The 20,009-nt window shown below is 50.3% G+C and overlaps 1 protein-coding gene across 1 annotated transcript; it reads left to right on the top strand.

The window, feature by feature from the left end:
* Positions 1-1,510: 1,510 nt before the first annotated feature.
* Positions 1,511-3,109, top strand: LOC136501829 (uncharacterized protein At2g39795, mitochondrial). Its single transcript, XM_066497358.1, has 2 exons — positions 1,511-2,142; positions 2,768-3,109. Exons 1-2 carry the CDS (start codon positions 1,607-1,609, stop codon positions 2,925-2,927), a joined length of 696 nt encoding a protein of 231 aa, XP_066353455.1. The 5' UTR covers positions 1,511-1,606; the 3' UTR covers positions 2,928-3,109.
* The last annotated feature ends 16,900 nt before the right edge of the window (positions 3,110-20,009 follow it).

Here is a 20,009-nt window from a genome sequence, read left to right on the forward strand (position 1 = left end):
GGCTACGCCCGATGCCAGGATCCGCGACTACGTCTCGCTCGGTCCCTAAACCGCCTCGGCTGCACTCAATGCCAAGATCCGTGACTCCGTCTCGCCCGATCCCTAAAAACTGCCTCGACTGCGCACGACAGGTCCACGAGTCTGCCTCGCCCGATCCCTCGGCTACTCTCGATGCCTAGGTCTACAAGCCCATCTCTCCCGATCCCTAAAAATTGCCTCGCCTGCGCACGACGGGTCCGCGAGTCCGCCTCGCCTGATCCCTCGGCTGCGCCCGACGCCTGGGTCCGTGAGCCCATCTCGCCCGATCCCTAAACTGCCTCTGCTGCGCCCGACGCTAGGATCCGCGACTCCGTCTTGCTCGGTCCCTAAACCACCTCAGCTGCACCCGACCTCAGGATCCGTGACTCAGTCTCGCCCAATCCCTAAAAACTGCCTTGGCTGCGCACGATGGGTCCGTGAGTCCGCCTCGCCTGATCCCTCGGCTGCGCCCGATGCCTGGGTCTATGAGCCCATCTTGCCCGATCCCTAAAAACTACCTCGGCTGCGCCCGACGCCAGGATCCGCGACTCCGTCTCGTCTGGTCCATAAACCGCCTCGGCTGCACTTGACGCCAGGATCCACGACTCTGTTTCGCCCGATCCCTAAAAACGGCCTCGGCTGCATACGACAGGTCCGCAAGTCTGCCTCGCCTGATCCCTCGGCTGCGCCCGATGCCTAGGTCTGCGAGCCCGTCTCGCCCGATCCCTAAAAACTACCTCGGTTGCGCCCGACGCCAGGATCCGCAACTTCGTCTCGCCCGGTCCCTAAACCGCCTCGGCTGCACTCGACGCCAGGATCCACGACTCCGTCTCATCCGATCCCTAAAAACTGCCTCGGCTGTGCACGACGGGTCCGCGAGTCCGCCTCGCCCGATCCCTCGGCTGCGCCTGACGCCTGGGTCTGCGAGCCCGTCTCGCCCGATCCCTAAAAACTGCCTTGGCTATGCACGACGGGTCCGCTAGTCCGTCTCGCCCGATCCCTCGGCTGCACCCGACGCCTGGGTCCTTGAGCCCGTCTCGCCCGATCCCTAAAACTGCCTTGGCTGCGCACGACGGGTCCATGAGTCCGCCTCGCCCGATCCCTCGGCTGCGCCCGACGTCTAGGTCCGCGAGCCCGTCTCGCCCGATCCCTAAAACCGCCTCGGCTGCACACGACGCCTTGGTTGACGACTCTGTCTCGATTAAGGTGCACGCACACACCCGCTGACAAAAACCTCCACGCAATTCTGCCCGAATCGCCCGGGGGCTCGGGGGCTACAGTCCACTACAAAATGGAATTGTTGACGAAGTACAACTTTTGCATGGTTTACTGAAGCCAAACAATTGCACCGTGACACCGCCACCATTTTTTCTCTCTCACACAGACCAGTCAGCGGTATTTCTTCACGAACCCGTAACGATACGAACCAGCTAGGCCTTTAAAAAAAAAAAAACTGGGCCGTACCCGTTTTCCACTACTCCGATCCACCGAAAGGCGAAACCAGCTCGGCGGCTCCGCTTCCCTTCCCTTCGGCTGCCCTCGAAACCCCCTCAAAATCCTCCGAACCCCGCCGCCGACGAGCGTCGCCATGGCGCTGGCGCGGCGGCTGCTCCGCCTTCGTCCCCACCTCGGCACGCTCCCGCTCCCATCCTCCAACTCCTCGCACTTCCTCGGGACTCGCACCTACATCTCTGACATGCGCCGCTCCGCCTTGGTCGACCGCCTCCTCCGCTCCGTACGCTCCGAGATCTCCTCCCTCAATAACTTCGCCCCGCCACCGTCACCCCCACCCCCTACTCCATTCACCGTCGACGACCGCCCCGGCGAGCAGTGGGCCCGCCTGCGCCGCGTGTTCCCTGCGGCCGAGGGGGAGGAAGAGGAGGTCAGGGTGGACGCCACGTTGGTCGACGGCGCGCTTCCTCCCTCCCGCTCGGGCGCGGACACGGGCGGCCAGCCCAGGCTGCACATCAGCGTCAAGGTCGAGGTCTCCAAGGCCGCGCGGCCTGGAGTGGTGCTCACCTTCGAGTGCTCCGCGTGGCCCGACGAGATGGAGGTGCGGAGGGTCTTTCCCGTCCGCCGCGGCGGGCCTGCGCCAGTGCAGCAGTACGTCGGCCGCCAATTCAGGTGATACTGTATGATGGGAATCATGAACATCTCTACATTTTGACAAACTTTTGGATGCTACGTTACTCGCAATTGGTGCTTAGGGTGTTGGTACTCGCCTTGCTAGTGATCAAAATGTGCTACTTGCTCTATTTTTCGTGAGCTAAGATGGTGTGGACGTGTGGTCGGTCATTCATGAAATAGGTCAAGTACTTGAGGACTTGAGGACGGGAATGGTTGGAGTCCCTTTCCATTCCCAATTGATGTTCAGGAAATGTTGAGGAAAATGTCAAATGTGTTTGCCTTTTGTTTGCAAAAGGAAATGGTATGAATTCTGTGGAAAATACCCAAATATGTGTTTTATTTGAAAAATGACTAGTGTTAACTTGTTAGACACAAACAAGGAGAAACTATTTATCGCAGGTCCTTTTGTTTTGTCACAAGTTCTGTTCACTACAGCAATTATCTACGACGGGCTGACTAAATTAAAATCTGAGCATGAACCAATAGGACCTTGTTCATTGCCATTTTGATTTAATTGCTCTTTATTCCCGACAAATCTGCTTCTTACGTGCCAATATGAGAGACTTTTCCCTGTTTTTTTGGAGCATATACTGATAACTAATTTATTTGTTCTGGTGAACAGTGAATTAGATGAGGAAATGCAAAGCGCGGTGCAAGATTATCTGGAGCAAATTGGAGTGAATGATGACCTTGCAGCATTTCTGCACGCGTACATGGAAAACAAGGAGCATACTGAACTTATCAGATGGCTGAAAAACGTTGAGTGCCATATCAAAAAATGAACATTCGTTGGGCTAATCGTTTGTCTTACAACACCTGCGGCCTTTAATCACAATCTTGGCACTTTACTATTATTTGAATTTACTTTTTGTGGTGTCAGATATGCTAGCGACCTGCCTATACAGCCCCGGGGGTGTTCTCTCCAGGAAGCAGGCCAATTTTTTGCTCTCTATTTCTCTAAGGGGCTGTTTGTGGATCCTTAAAATTAAATTATATTCTAATAATCATAATTTATGCGCAAATCAATTAAGCTAGTATAGTTGTACGTGGAATATACCTGAATACTATTGTTGGCCAAATGGGGGAGATCAGGGGAGCGGAGTCAAAGAGTATGGTATAAGTTGCACAATAGAAACATAGCACGGAGAGTATGCTTTAAGTTGCACAACAGAAACATAGCACGTGGATTTATAGAATCGATTTTTATCTCTCAGCTCATGAATTTAAGATAGATTTGTATCTGAACTTTGGAAAGTTTTGGAATGTTAAATTCTAAGCCAAATAGTGTCGGTGTTTCAAGTTACCACCAACTAGTAAATTTCTAATATTGCGCGTTTGGCCTGGATGGTGTGCTAAGAGAACATGATGTTTATACTGGTTCGGGGAGAATGTCCCTACGTCCAATTCGTTGCTGCTGCTCGTGTTACTAGCACTGAAAGTTCATAGTAGGGGTTACAAAAGGTCAAGAGAGGGACTGGCCCCAAGTCTCGGATGAGAGGAGCGAACGGGTGTCGAGAGCTCGGTCGCTTCGCGGCTGTGCTCGTGTGTTCTGATCAGTTCAGGGTTCGATGGGTTCGAGTCCCTATTGATGTGATGTGTTTTCGATGTCTTGCGATGCCTTTTGTGGGATGCCCTGCTTTCCCTTTTATAAGCCAAGGGAAAGCACGGGTTACAGTGGAGAAAGAGGAGAGAACGAGAGAAAGAAGTCCTTTAGGATTGCTGGGTCATTCTTCTCCTCTATGCGGGTCCCGTTGATCCTGTAGATGTCAACAGGGACAGCTTCTCGTCGTGGCCCTGTTCGTCACTGGTGCCATGTGCAGGCGTTGTTTGTCGGTCATGGCGCTCCACTCCGTCCTGGCGAACGTCGTGATGAACTGACATGCCCGTCAGTGTTCGTACGGGGGTTAGGCAGAATAGCACCGGTACGTCCGACGCTGTTCCTGACGTGAACCCCCAGGTATGGCCTGTCGTGGGTCGCGGGTTACATCGAGGCGTGCCGGTCTTGTCCCTGACGTCAGAGCTTTGACCCAGGCCCATACGCTTGGACCTGGAGTGGTTGGCGGTGGTATGGGTCTTCGTCGGGCGAGACGGAGCCTTCGGCCTCGGTGTCGGGCGAAGTGGAGTTCCTCTCCAGAGGCCGGGCGAGGCGGAGCGCGAACCCAAGGCTCGGGCTAGGCGGAGCCCAAACTCAAAGGTTGGACGAGGCGGAGCCAGCCCTTAGAGGTTGGGCGAGGCAGAGCCCGCAGCCTTGGTGTCGAGCGAGACGGAGCCCGCCCCCAGAGGTCGGGCGAGACGGACCCCGCGGCCTCGGTGTCGGGCAAGGCGGAGCCAGGCGGAGTGTGTGCACCTGGGGGTCGGTTGGAGCTGTAGTCGCGCTCTTGACTGTTCGGACGAATCAATGTTGATGGTTACTGGCTTCTTTTCGGGTACCCTAATATTGGTCTCCGATAGATATTCTAGTCTATTAATAGATTTCAATTCTTCCGAAGATCTAAATGGCCCCTAATAAAAATATGTTTCCTATGATTGTAACATAAGTGTTATAATACATGTGTGATGTCTCGAAAGCCTCCAACAAGGGTGTAGATGGTAGATATTTTTTTGTATACATTTTCAAGTTCGAATATGCTGAGAGGTGTAGACACGTCCGTATCCAATTCTGGAAAGACTCGAATATTCAGTATAATATTCAGTATACTAATATCCTATACTATTGTGTATACTAATATCCTATACTATGGTATCAAATACTGAATATTTGAGTATTTCCAGAATACATATTCAGTATTTGAGAGTAGTTAAATCGGACATAGTATAGGATATTATTATATCAATATTCATTTGTATTCGACCTATTGGAGACAGTTTAGTTCATAGGTATCCGACTTTGCACCCCAACCACCAACTAAGGGCCTGTTTAGTTCACAAAAATTTTTGCGCGGTACCATCATATCGAATCTTACGACACATGTATGGAGTACTAAATGTAGACGAAAAAAACTAATTGCACAGTTGGGTGAGAAATCGCGAGACGAAACTTTCGAACCTAATTAGTCCATAATTAGACACTAATTGTCAAATACAAACGAAAGTGCTACAGTAGCCAAAACCCAAAAATTTTTGCATCTAAACGCGCCCTAAAGATAGGCAACATGTACCCGAAACCTGATGGGTTCTTACCCTATTATCAATCAAGTCTATGTCTAGCAATTACCACACAAACAAGAGAGATACTACCTGAAAAACTACCCAATCAATGCAAATGCAAGCAAACATATGTATTGCACAATACAAATGCAACATCACTCCTCGGATGCAAGCCTCGGGATAAATCATTATGATGAGGAAATCACTCCATTGGATACAAGCCTCGGAGACCAAGAGGACAAGCGCGGGCGTCAAAGTCATGACGGAGGCCCGGTCCAACTCAAGTTGGAGTCCATCTCGGATTTCAAAAGCAATCCTGGATAAAAATGATGGCCAGAACACATATAGACTATTTTTGACGGTCTACATATGATGGAAAGATAATTTATAACCAAACCAATAGCATTGGTTTATATAATAATCGGTGATTCTAGTGCCCGGACGTCCGGCGCGCAAGTGCATCCGAACGTCGGTCCGCTTCCCAAACCTGCCTGCCCTCGTGCGGAAATAGAACGGAACCGCCCGCTCCCCGCGTATAGAACGGAACCCTCCCCTATCCTCCGCTCCCCACCGCGCCCCTATCCCCCGTTCCCCAACGCACCCCGTTCCCCAACCGTGCCCCTGTCCCAAAAAAGAGCACGAAACACTTCAGGTGCATCATTGCAAACATATGTAAAAACTATGTAGTGCAACATCGGGATATAAATACTGCAACATCACAAAAATATGTAGTGCAATATTGAAAAATATGTGCTGCAACATCGAAAAATATGTACTACAACAACGAAAATTATGTAATGGAACATCGAGAAAATATGTACTGTAACATCGAAAAACATGTACTGCAACACCGAAAAACACATGTACTGCAACATAAAAAAATGTGCTGCAACAACGAAAATTATGTACTGCAACATCAAAAAAATATGTACTGCAACATCGAAAAACATGTCCTGCAACATCGAAAATTATGTGCTGCAACATCGAAAATTATGTACTGCATCATCTCAAGCAGTAGTCCTGCAACATCACAAAAACATCTGTTGCAACGACCCGAAAATCCCATTGCAACATTCGAAAATCATCTGTTGCAACATCTAAAAAACCCATTGCAACACGGAAGAAACAACAAAAAAGCATACAAAACAGCCCCTTGCCCATCACCTTTGAGCTCGTCGGAGGGAGGAGGGAATAGGACCCCAGAGCTCGCTGGAACCCTAGCCACCGCCACGTCCCTCAGATTGAGAGAAGGACAAGGAGGAGGGCTCAGATCCAGAGGAGAAGGAGGAGTGCTCAGATCCAGAGGACGACGAGGAGGAGGAGGGCGGCTCAGATCTAGAGGAGTGACCGACATCGTCGAAGCTGCCGCTGTTGTCCTCGTCTCCGGTGGGGGGAGCGGGTGTCGTGGTGCTGGGAAGCGCAGGGTTGCATGGAGGTCGCGGAGGGGCGAGGGAGGGAGGGAGCACGGGCGGACGGGGCGTGGCAGCGAGCCTATGCGCGGGCACGACGTCCTCGTCCCGGGGACGGCCCAGAGAGCGGGCGGGCGGAGCAGGGGGAGGGTGAGTGCAGGGGAAAGCAGGTACGTGGGAGTTGGCGGAGTGGGAGAGAGCGAGTGCGGTGAGCGAGAAAAGGATGGATCGGGTTCGATGCGGCTTGGGTGCGTCCTTCCCCATCCAGACGTCCACTATATATCATTATCGTATAATAATTCCACCGGAGTCCAAAGGAATCCTCAAAACAAGTCAGCATGATGGCCAGGACACATATAGCCTATTTTTGACAATCCACGTATGATGGAAAGATAATTTATAAGCAAACCAATAGCATTGGTTTATATAGTAATTCTATCGGAGTCAACGGGAATCGTCAAAACAAGTCAGCGTCTAGAATCTGTCAGGGAGCTGTGACACTGCATCATCTTAGAGCCCATTAGGGGGCACGTCCAGGGGTATGCATGCACAAGACTTTATAATTAGTCGCTTTCACACTCGTTAGGGTTTGAGTTTTGTTTAGTTCCTGTTTTCCTCATGAAATGAACATTATTCATAGCACTTATAACGCTAAGTTCGACTACTATGAATCAGGGTCCTTGTTCTTGTTGTTGTTCACCTGTATTCGAATCTATACTTGAACCTCAGACCAGATTGATATACATATTTCATCTCTATTTACAATATCAGATTGCGTTCTTCATGTTCTTGCTTGTGTTCTCAGTTCACTTGCAGGATAGCGTTCTTCGTGTTTTTAAATTACTTGTGTTCTCGGTTAGCTTGTAGGAAAAGCCTTCTAGGTGAGGTCAATCGTATTGTGAGGGGTTGATAACCAACGGACCTATGTTGTAGCGGTTGCGGGGGTCCGAATCATACTTGGTTTGAAGCTTGGATTGTGTACGTCGAGTTCTGCACCAATCGAACCTATCATACCTATCGAAAGGTCATGCCACCTCTCTATCACATTGTGTCAATTACCCTCATTGGTTTTCATTCTACTGCACTTATATTTACATTCCATATTTGTGCTTGTATAGTTGATTGTGTAGCGGTAGCTCTCTAGTGAGTAGAGTAGTTTTGGTTCCTTCATTTGTGTTAGCTCACTTGTTGTTCTTGCCTCAAGTAGTTGTGTGGTTTAGTTGTAGTGATTAAACTTGCTACTAAAATTGAGTAGGAAGGCTTGCATTGAAGTGAATAGGCTAGGTAAGTAATGGCTATTAGGATTGCCTTTTATACTAATCAACTTGCCTAGTGTCATTGTATTTATAGAGAATTATAGGCTTTTCACCTACTCTAGCCATCCATAGATCCTTTCAAAGAGCTACCACTACAACTAGAGAGCTTCAACTACACTACAACATCAACCACTACATAGAATTAAGAACAAAGAAATAAAGCAAAAGTGCAGTAATGCAAAGCACCGCGGCAAGAGGAAGACAAAGATTTATCTCCAAGGTCTGGTTGCTTCGTGCACTAACAAGTCTGTCAGGCTTGACCCTCAACCTAGGTTCCACAAGAAGCCAATCAATCAATAACACTCCAACTAACCTCGAGCATTCCACTAGAGTTGCCCTTCGCAATCTCCCGCGGGGTGAGCACGAGACCCTTCACAACAATCTCGATTGGAGTCACCCAACAATCACCAACAAGGTGCTTGACGATCCACCGTTGCTCCAAGCCATCTAGGTGGCGGCAACCAACAAGAGTAATAATGAAGAACTAGTGCCACTAGATGCAAACTCTCTAAAAAAATACACTAGATCTCTTCCAAACTCACTTTAGAAAACTCAAGGAAGCAAATGAGTGGGACGTGTTCTTGAGCTCTCAAGGGAGTGTGTATCGGTTAGAGTACCAAGAGACACCCCTATTTATAAAGCCACACTCAAGCAAATAGCCATTACGGTTGCTGGAAATAGCTTCTGCCGGGTCATCGGAAAAAGTACGGTGACTACCAGAGAAGAAACGCTGCAGAATCCATTAAGATGATCCAACGGTCCAGATTTAAATGGATCTGACCATGATAGAGGGCATTCTCCGATGCTTCAACATGTACAGCATTGGACTTATCCGGTGGCTCTTTTGAGCCAAGGTTGAAGCTAGTCGTTCGGCTCCAATGGTCATTGCTACGAGTTTCTCCGGTGCCTCTCTGGTGACACCCATCGGACAAATCCGGTGTTGTCCCAAACCTCTCGGGTTGGGCACCTGAGAGATATAGGGAGTCACCGAAAACACCGCTGGCCCCCACCGGAGAGTCCAGTTTTCCAGTTTGAAATCTCTCGCGTGTACAGACAACTACCATGTTTTTCCTTCTAAAGTGCATTCTCTGGTGCACTGACATAAGCTGCACCAGACTATTCTAGTGACCTAGTTAGCACACAATTAGCTCAGAGCCTTTTCTCTGGTGCTTTGGGCAAGCCTACCACCGGAAATTCTAATGCCAGCGCAACATCACAGCACAGTTAGCACATAGGGCCTGGCAACATATGTCTTTCTCCGGTAACTTCCAGGCTAGGGGCACTAGGTATTTCAGGTGAGGGCAGAAAACCCCCTAAGTCCTCTCAAATGCTTTTCAAATTTGCTAACTCCAAATATGTTCCAATTTGAACACCTTCACCTTAGGCACTGACTTGTCTTTTTAAAAACATTTTTGAAAGCATTTTCACATGCTTCCTCGTCACGTCACTAGGTCGAATGTATATGCAAAGGTAGTTCAAATCTAATGGCACTACATAATTGTTCTAGCTTTAGAGTTCCGGTCTTAATAGTACGGCTATCTATCTAAAACTCGACCATGCACTCTACTACATCTAGGCCGCAAAATGAAAACCCCTAGCATATACCTTTGCCTTCACGCTTTTTCATCTCCTTCTTCTCCTTGTGTGAGCCTTTGCTTCATATGGTCCGGTCTCCATCTACACCATCTCCTAGTCTTGCTCAACACCATCATGTGTACCCTAGTTCAATCACAACTCATTGAAAGAATTAGTCCACCAGTTGTGTCATTCAATTATTACCAAAACCAAACTTAGGGCTTTCATGAAGTTCGGGTAGTGACCACTAAGGTAGGACAAAGTGATATACCTGGTGGATTGTTGCCACATTCCTTGGCCCATTCGGAAAATCGACCAGGATGACATGCGACGAGTTTTCACTGACTGTGTTTGCCCTCCAAGAAGGAGATCTTAGTACGTAGTTGATGGCCCCATCAAGGACGTGCTCCTAGTTTTACTCGCCTAGGTATAGTAGAGATCCATGTGGCACACGAGCGCTGGCGCACCGGCACCGCAGTGTCCTCTAGCCCAGTGAGGAACATTCAGAGGGGTGAGGTTCCTCCTCCTGCATGACCGGCTCGAGATCTTGTAGATGTAGATCACCAAGTTGATCCATTTCGAAGTCCAGCTATCAAAGGAGATTGTCGTGCCTAGAGCGAAGGTGTCATAGATGTCAATGTTGATGACTATTCCTATCTGAAACACGCGAAAGCAAAATTCCCCTACCTGGCATGCTAACTCTCGTAGGATTTTCCGTCTGACAAATAGATCAACATTTTGTGCTTAGGGTATCAGAGAGATAGCACACAAGAAACAGACTTATACTAGTTCAGGTATTGGGTACCCTATGGAGTGGAGAATGCTTTCTCTTGTGTCATGTGCTCAGGTTTACAGGGAAACTAATGAATTTGTCAAGAGTTTTATGTTATGTGATACGAGATGGCGAATGGTTTGCCCCTACCTCCCTTATATAGTCCACCGGGGGTAGGGTTACAGATGTAATGTCGAGAAATCTAGACCTATGACTTCCTAGTTTGTTATAAGGGAATCTAGTCGGATCCGAATGGAACATCTTGATTTACTTGGCTTCTAAGCATATCTCGCCAATGCCTTGTCTTCCAAGTAGTTGATGCACCCACTTCCTTAGTAGGCTCGACATATCCCAAAGGGGCAAAGCTTCTCTAGGGCTAAAAGAGCCATGGGCACCCCTGTTTTATGTATTGTTCTAGTATAAACAATAGATTTTGACTCAATTATTTAATTAGCAACTTGTTTATTCCATTGCTAGCCCCTCCTATAATCTGATGCAAGCTCTGCCACTGCTATCCCGTTCTAGTTGGGCTTATCTCTGTGCGGCAAGGATACCCGGAGCCCAATATACCGACAATACATAATAAATATCATTAAATTAACTATGGAATATGGGGATTTAGCGTTCATGCCCTCATTTTGAAGCAAAACGTAGATTTTGCCGCAATTTTAAAACTTTGTGATTTACCCATGTGTTTTTAATCTAAAAGAATTGTTTGCCCCTATTCTGTGAAGTCCTCTTAACGGTGTTAACTTTTAGACCAAAAGACAAGTTTGCCACTGCGATTTTGCCCCTATTTTATTAGAGGTCTTGTAATTGTACCCGTATTTTGGGATCAATGGTTTACATTATATTTTGACAGATTTGATAAGGATTTTAGCAACAAACTTGGGACAATTTGAGAACTTTTTAGATGTGGACGAAACTTGAGACAATTTTTGGACTGCATCTACTAATTCAAAGCAAACACAGAGGCTAGGGCGCAGCCCGACCCTATGATGTCGGGGATTCCCTTGATCCCCAGCCTTGATTGCTCCTCGCTCGACTCGCTGGAGATGATATTCGTCAGCTTGAGGTCTCAGGGACCGCTGTATGTCGGCGACGAACACCTGCACCTTGGCCAGCGTGACACTTAAGCCTGCCCGGCAACCCATGCACATGCCTGAGCTTGACCACCTCCCGCGCGCGTCCGCTGCAAGATCCCCAACCTAGCCGGCCACCGCACTGCTATCACTTGCTAGGGTTAGGGATTGAGAATTTTCGGATCGGGAGTCAAGGGGTGAGGCACCCAGGCTAGGTGAGAGGAACATGGTAAGGGTACTTTAGTCCTTTCACATAGTCTTCATTCGTTTTTTATTTTTTTTTCATTGATAATCTGCGCCACCTAACGGCATTAGAAAACAAGGGTAAAGAAAAGCATCAAATAAAAATGTCGAGGGTAAAATCACAAGTTAAAAAAGTAGAAGGAAAATCACTAATACACTCTACAGCAGGGGGCAAAAATACCAAATTCACAATATATTTTCATAATATAGACATATTAGGAGATACAAATGTTGATAATATTTGCTACAAATATATAGCTAAAACTTCAAAAGTTTGACTGCTTGAAGAGAGACTTGTTTTGGGACATGGCACATTGTATTACGGTTGTACCTTCTCGGTCCATAAAATAATACAACTATGAAAAGCTTCATGAAGTTTGTAATGAATAGTATTAATATGTGTCTTCGATAAACTTTATAAATATATATATATTTTTTATATTAATTTAATTATACTTATTTTATATCATTAATGTTAGTAGTTTTTTATATAACTTTAGTTAAAGTTTAATCTGTATAATTTCTGAAAAAATGAGAATTAATTACACTACTACAGCAATATTAACCGAGGCGGGCAAAAAGCCTTAACCGAGGCGGTTTTCCCAACCACCTCTGCTGAAAGGTCACGGTAAATCGTGCCTTAACGGAGGCGGTTGGCCGCCCGCCTCGGTTAATCAAATAAAAAAACAAAAAAATGAAAACCCGTGGACAAGCCCAGCGAGCCCACCCACGGGGAGCCACCGTCGTCGCTCGCCGCCGGGTCTGGTCTCCCCGCCACTAGATCCGGCCTCACGGCCACCAGATCTGGCCTCCCCGATCCAGCCTCACGGCCACCGGATCCGGCATGCCCGCCGCTCGCACTACCGGAAACAGGCCCGTTGCCAAGAGCCAGCGTCTTTGCCGAGAGCCAAATGTCGGGCTCTCAGCAAAGAAAGGTTTGCCGAGAGTCGGCCCTCGGCAACGGTAGGCCGTCGGCAAAACCATATTTGCCGAGGGCCAGGCCGTCGGCAAATAATTCCTCTCGGCAACCGGGCCCTTTGCCGAGGGTCCGGCCGTCGGCAAAGAAAGGTCGTCGGCAACCTGTGATGGCAGGCAAACGGCCTTCACCTGCCGTCTGTTTTGCCGAGGGTCAGAATTTGGCCCTCGGCAAAGAATTACTTTGCCGAGTGTCGTTTCTGTGCCCTCGACAAAATTTTTTTTTTGCTTTTTTTGCTTCCAAATTTTTTCCCTAGGTTTATTGTTGTACCTTAAAGTACATATTAAAATTTGGAACTTTTTTGATTTTGTTAGCTATATTTAATAAGTTTATTTCATTTACTTGAATTCTTCCCGGTAATTCAAATTTGAACTGCAGGTGCATCAAATATTAGAATTGAGTGATTCAAAAAATCATATTCATGGTATTGCATGTGGTGTGAGACCGTATCCAGTGACAGATGCCAAATTTGGCGCATCATTTTCACGGAACACGGCGAGGAACTTGCGTGTAAAGTATTTTTAAATTATATAAAATGGAAACGAAGTCCGAAATTCACAAAACTTGTCGAGGTGTCATTTCATCGCATGTATAGGCTGTGATAAAAAATTGAGTGGGTATCAAGCAAGGTGCGACGTCCGATGCCTAAAACCCAGACATCTCCGCATGCGATGAAATGACACCTCGACAAGTTTCGAGCAGCAGCCCAGCCCGCCGAGCGCCGTTGTCGTCGGGGCCGCATCGTCCCCCGCCTCGCCCGGTGGTCGGGCACCGCCGCCGCCCCTCGGCCACGCCCGCTGGTGGCCCACCCTGCGGCCAGCGCGTCCCCGACCGACCCTACGTGCCCCCGGCCACGCCCGCCGGTGGCCCACCCCCACGGCCAGCGCATCCCCGGCCGGCCCCGCGCGCCCCTGGCCACGCCCGCCGGTGGCCCACCCCCGCGGCCAGCGCGTCCTCGGCCGGCCCCGCACGCCATCGGCGGGCCAGCGCGTCCCCGGCCGGCCCCGCGCGCCCCCGGCTGGCCCCGTGCGCCCCTGGCGGCCGTGCAGAGAGCATTTGGAGGAGGAAGGGAGAGGAGGAAGGGAGAAGAGAGGAGGGGAGAAGGAGAGGCCGACGACCGTCACGCCCCCGCGTCGTCGAGTCACGCCGAGCGGTCGTCGCCGTTTTCCCCGCGTCTAGCCGAAGACGAGGGTGATCCTGACTCCGCGTCGCCCGACTACACTGCCACCCAAGGTAAAGCCCCCCTCCCGCCTGTTGCTGGCTTTCATGCCATTTCTAGATTAGTGGGCCTTCGTGCCTTTTGTGGATGTGTTGGCCATCGTGCCATATGTCGTTGTGTCGGCCATCGTGTCGAAATTGTGGATGTCGGCCATCGTGCCGTCTTTTTCCTTACAGGTTTTGGAAGCCTCCCCGTACAGGGGAGGTTCTGCCGAAATTTTGAACTTATAAATTGTGTTTCTTGTTTTGCAGAGAAGAGCCCGACGGAGGGGACCCGGAGTACCCCGAGCGTCTTCCTTTGGGTCTGCCTGCACCATGTCACCTCTCCACTCCACCGCCACCCTAGGTATAAGCCCTTTGTCCATAACCCTAGCTAGATCGCGTAAACCAGTTAGGTGTCTCCCGTCCGAAAGAGATACGGTCGTAGGTATGTGGATCTCTGCATATCTGCGACTGTATCTGTTTTGGATTGTCCACGTTATTTGGACAGCCCACGGATGCGTAGATGATTTAGTTTGTATGGTCCAGTCTGGTCCGAGATGGGGTCTCGGCACACCTCCCTGTTGTTCTCCAGATACACACTCTCCCTTCCAGGACATGTATCGGGAGAACAGCAGGGATGTGCTGCCGAAATTCTATTTCGGATTGGAGCAGAGCATGGAAACTAACCTCATCTACGCATCCGCGGGTGGGATTAGGATCTATCCCTACCTATTAGATAGTAGGCAGGCGGTGCATATGCTATTGATGGTTATATTACTCTGTTATATATATGGTAGATGATGGATGACCGTGATTGGATGTACACGGGCCGCCATAGTCAGAATCAGGTCACTCATGAATGGATATAGAAGACTAAGGATTTCTTGGACAAAGCATTTGGTGTGGGTGCTCAAGCAGCGATAGAGGTGTGGTGTCCCTGCAGCGAATGTGCAAATAGGAATAGGAAAACCAGGAAGGTCATTGAGGAACATCTTTGCAAGTTTGGGTTTACGCCAGACTATACCCGGTGGGTGTGCCATGGTGAAGGCCATCGTATTAGAGATGAGGCATTGAGGCCACGCTTGGAGGAGTTTGATAGTGATGGCGGGGTACTAGACATGATGGATGACTTCCACCAAGCACACTTCGGTGTACGATGTATGGACGAAACCGAGGAGCAGGAGCCAGAGGAAACCGCAAGGGCATTCTATCGCATGATGGAGTCGGCTAAGAGGCCCCTTCATGACAAGACAAATGTTTCTCAACTCGATGCCATTGGACGCTTAATGGGGTTAAAGTCCATGCATAACATGAGTCGAGACTGCTTCGATAGTATGCTGGCAGTTTTTGGGACCCTGCTTCCGACAGATCACGTGCTGCCGAAGAACATGTACAAGTCAGTGAAGCTCCTCAAAGATCTTAAGATGCCGTATGAGCAGATACACACTTGTGAGAACCGGTGCGTCCTCTTTAGGAAAGAACACGCGGAAGTAAAGTACTGTCCAAAGTGTAAGTCCTCTAGGTATGTGGAGGTAGAATCTAGTGATGGGCAGAAGAAGCAGCTTGGAATCCCCATGAAAGTCCTACGGTACCTTCCGTTCATACCGAGACTCCAACGGCTATTCATGAGCGAGGAGTCCGCGAAACAGATGACATGGCACAAAAATGGCATCTGATACAATCCTGACAAGATGGTACATCCATCAGATGGTGAAGCATGGCAAACATTTGATGGCATTTATGCTGACAAAGCTCTAGAGGCTCATAATGTGCGTGTTGCGTTTGCAACAGATGGGTTCAATCCTTTTGGAATGATGGCGGACCCATACACTTGTTGGCCAATCTTCGTTATCCCCCTCAATCTCCCCCCGGCGTCCTTCTTCAATGTCAGAACATATTCTTGTCGCTGATAATTTCTGGTCACCCGGGGAAACATATGGGTGTGTTTATGGAGCCTTTGATTGATGAGTTGATCAGTGCATGTGATCATGGGGTACTGACATACGACCGTGCTACAAAGAGGAACTTCACAATGCACGTTTGGTACCACTACTCGATGCATGACTTTCTGGCGTATGGTCTATTCAGTGCCTGGTGTGTCCATGGGAAGTTCCCATGCCCGGTATGCAAGGCAGCTCTGTAGTTCATTAGGTTGAAGAGTGGTGGCAAGTTTTCCTCGTTCGACAAACATCGACAATTCCTCCCTCTTGACCATGCATTCAGACGAGACATTAAGAACTTTACGAAAGGTGTCGTAGTGACAGACCCTGAACCGTAGAAGATGATTGGCGCCGAGGTTCTTACTCAGATAGATGGTCTTGTCGCCAAGGAAGACGGAGTTGGTTTCGTGGGGTATGGTGTTCAACATATGTGGACTCATAAGTCGGGCTTGGAGAGGCTTCCCTATTTTAAGCACCTGGCCCTGCCACATAACATTGATGTAATGCACACTGAGAAGAATGTCATCGAAGCTCTCTGGGCAACACTCATGGACACTAACAAGTCAAAGGACAACCCTAATGCAAGAGATGCCACCTAGGAGGTCCGTCCAGTCTCTTTACGCCAGCCAAGAGGAGCCGGAGGCGTCGGTTTAGCCTCCAGAGCCGGTGCTAAGGCGGAGGAGCCGTAGGCGTCCAAGCAGGACGCAGCCGACTACCCCTCTGGCCGTGGAGGAGCCTGCCACCGCGATGGAGCATGCGGATGCAGGGGGGTCCTCCACCTCAGGGGACGAGGTGACTGCAGGGGGATCCACTTCCTCTGGTTTGTCGACGGTGTACTTGCGTGGTCCCACGAAGCTCCCGCGTCGACCAATACCTGAAGCGGCCCACCCGCTGATCACACCCTATGGGGATAGGTAAGTAACTTAAGATGTGCTCGAAACTTCTTCATTTGAAATGTTGAAAATCAAAATACAAACTAATACTTTTTGTAATCACTTGTGCAGGAACTAGAAACTTGTGGAGACTGGAGCCAAGGCACGCAAAGTGAATGGCATCCTAGGAGGTCTGTGCAAGGAGCACTACCCTGGCCTTAGGGATGGCAACGGGTACCCGCGACCCGTTTACCCGCGGGTAAAAACCCTATTAGGGTACGGGTTTGGGGGATTTTGCCCCCCACGGGTACGTTACTGGGTGATTACCTCACCCATCGGGTGAAGCGGGTATGGGTGCGTTCTTATATACCCCAAACCCGTTACCCGTTGGGTCCCCTGTTTGAGTATGATACATAGGCCCATCCAGTCATTAAACAGTATATAGAGAAGAAAACCCTAGTGTTCCAATTAATCCTCCTCATTCAGCAGCGCCGCAACCCAGGCGTCTTCGTGTCTGTTCGCATCCGCTTCCTGCGCCGCATACTTGCATGATCATTCTGAATTTTTGATGATGTTAGCTTTGTGAATTGTGATCTTGTGTTATTGTTAAATGGGGATGGGTCACCCGATGGGTACCCGTTACCCACGCGGGTGATGGGTCTGGGTAAATTTGAGACCCGTCACGGGTGACGGGTACGGGTGACGGGGTGTTTAAACCCTGGTGGGGGCGGGTGTGTTCTTCTGCCCCCCACCGGGTTTCTCACCCGTTGCCATCCCTACCTGGCCTGGTGGAGGTGAGCCCGGACATGCTCGAGCCGCCCACTCAGTTCGACCACTATGAATTGGCCGCCGATGCCATGGATCGTAGTGGCCACAGATACAGGAACAAGGCGAGCGGGTCGTCAGGGACCTATCGGTAAGTCTTTCAGGCACACATTGTATTCTTTTAGCCACAGATACATCGTATTCATTGGGCATTCTTCTAATAAGTAATTGATACCTCGCGCCTTTATGCAGGATTTCTTTAGAATCGAGGAGGGCAAGGAGCACAGGGCGTACCAGGTGGCGGTCGCTTCTTGTAAGAAGCGCGTCACGGACATGATTCACGACGCGCGTCATTAGGCGCACATTTGGCACTACGCGAAGGTCCAAGGGCATAGCATCAAAAAGGACGAGGCGAGACAGGTGGTGCTGACCAAGGAGGAGTACCTTGCGGTAAATACGGAACATTACTATTGATTTCTTCTGAGATTAAGTTTCCTTAATTTGATCTTCTGATATATCGTTTGCTTGATGGCCTATAGGCGATTCCTAACTGGTGCAATCGGCATCCGGATGCCTGGGAGAGGATTGTGGACATGTGGCTCAGCCAGGACTGGAAGAAGGAGCATGATGAAGCACGCGAGCGCCGTTTGCTGATGCAAGGAGTACCACACCATCAAGGCAGCCGCAACCTCTCTGAATTCTCAGAAGCTTGGGTAAGGCGAAACCATTTCTCTAACCTAACACTCAATTCTACAACAACTCTAACAATGTTATTGTCTTTCTCGCAGTCGGCGTCACATGGTGGCCACCCTTGTGGTCACCTCAAGGCATATGCCTTGTCCCACTTGGGCAAGGCGACGTCCGCCACCGACTGGACCCCGGAAGTCCCTGCCAAGTCGTTCACCAACGCCAGCATTGCCCCTCGCATCTCTGCGTACACAGAGATGGCAAGGTCAGTCCACGGGCCAGACTACGACCCGACCACCAAGGAGCGGCTTGATCTAGAGCTCGTGATGAGGGTGGGGCAAGGAAAAAAGCACGGGCGGTTCTGGCTTGGCGATGGTGTCCTCGACACGACCTCTGTTCCTCCGCTGCACCAGATCCGAGCAGCAAGCACGAGCTCAATGCCGGCCATACGCCAGCGCCCGACCATGGTGTCGACACTCCAGGTAAGTGTTCTCTTCCATTCCTAGTTCTTTGACTTTTACATACCTTAGCTCCGCAATCTTGAAACATTGGCGTCAAATGTTGTAGGCACAACTGCAGGCGATGGAGGCCGAGCGGGAGCAGCAGCGGCAGAGGCTGGCAGCTTTAGAGGCCAAGCAGGAGCAGGATCAGCGGCAGATGGCAGAGGTGCTCTCCTACGTGCGGGGTCTTGCGATGACCCAAGGTGGAACGGTCCCACAGTTCCTGCTCGGTCAGCTACAGCCTACACCTCCACCTCAGCTTGATTCTACTCCGGTGAGTATGACAAATGTTTTAGTTTCTCTAAATGTCAAACCTAGTGAAACCTAGTAAAACCTAGTGAAACCTAGTGCTAGTGGTGGTGGTGGTGGGTGGTGGTGGCGGCGTGGTTGGTGGTGGTGGTGGCGTGGTCGTGGTGGTGGCTGCGTGGTTTCACTTGCCGAGAGCACACAGAATCCTAGCTTTGCCGAGCGCATGACCATAGCGCTCGGCAAAAAGGAAACCTTTGCCGAGAGCTGAGCCATAGCTCTCGGCACAAAAAATGTCAAAAAAAAATATCAATATTCTTTGCCGAGAGCTCTTCTGACAGACGCTCGGCAAAGTTTTTTGTAAAAAAAATTCAGAAATTCTTTGCCGAGAGCTTGCTAAGGCTCACGGCAAAGATCAACTTTACCGTGACCTCTCCCCGTCACGGCGAAAATTTTTGCCGACGGCCGGCTAACCCTCGGCAAATCCTTTGCCGAGAGCCCAAGATGCGGCTCTCGGCAAAGTAGCCTTTGCCGTGAGGTACTGTGCCGACCGGACTTTGCCGAGAGCAACTCTCGGCAAAGCCTTTGCCGAGGGCAAAGGCTTCTTTGCCGAGCGTATCCGGCCCTCGGCAAAGAACCTCGTTCCAGTTGTGTCGCAGGTCCACAGCTCCCACACCGCCAGCCCCGCCCTCCACTGGATCTCACCCTTTGAGGTGGAGCCGCCGCTATTGGGGAGCCATGGGAGAGAGGGACGTCGCGGGGTAGCCCAGATCCGGTGTAGAGAGCCAGAAGAGGGGGCCGGGGGTCGCCCCACGCCCAGCGCGCCGCCGCCGCCGCGCCGGTGGAGATGGAAGAGGGGGCCTGGGGCCGCACGACGCCCAGATCCGGTGGAGAGGGAGGAGGGGGCCGGGGTCGCACCGCGCCCGACGTGCCGCCGCCGTCGCGCCGGTGGAGAGAGTGGAGGGGGTCTAGGGCCGTGCGGCGCCCAGATCCAGTGGAGAGGGGGCTGGGGGTCGTCCCGCGCCCGGCATGCCACCACCGCTTCCGCGCCGAAGGAGAGGGAGGAGGGAGTCGTTGCTCGCTTTGGAGGGAGAGGAGTGATAGGGAGGGAGAGACAGAGGGATGCGCCTCGCG

Source organism: Miscanthus floridulus, chromosome 13 (assembly GCF_019320115.1).
Source record: "Miscanthus floridulus cultivar M001 chromosome 13, ASM1932011v1, whole genome shotgun sequence".
Lineage (NCBI taxonomy): Eukaryota > Viridiplantae > Streptophyta > Magnoliopsida > Poales > Poaceae > Miscanthus > Miscanthus floridulus.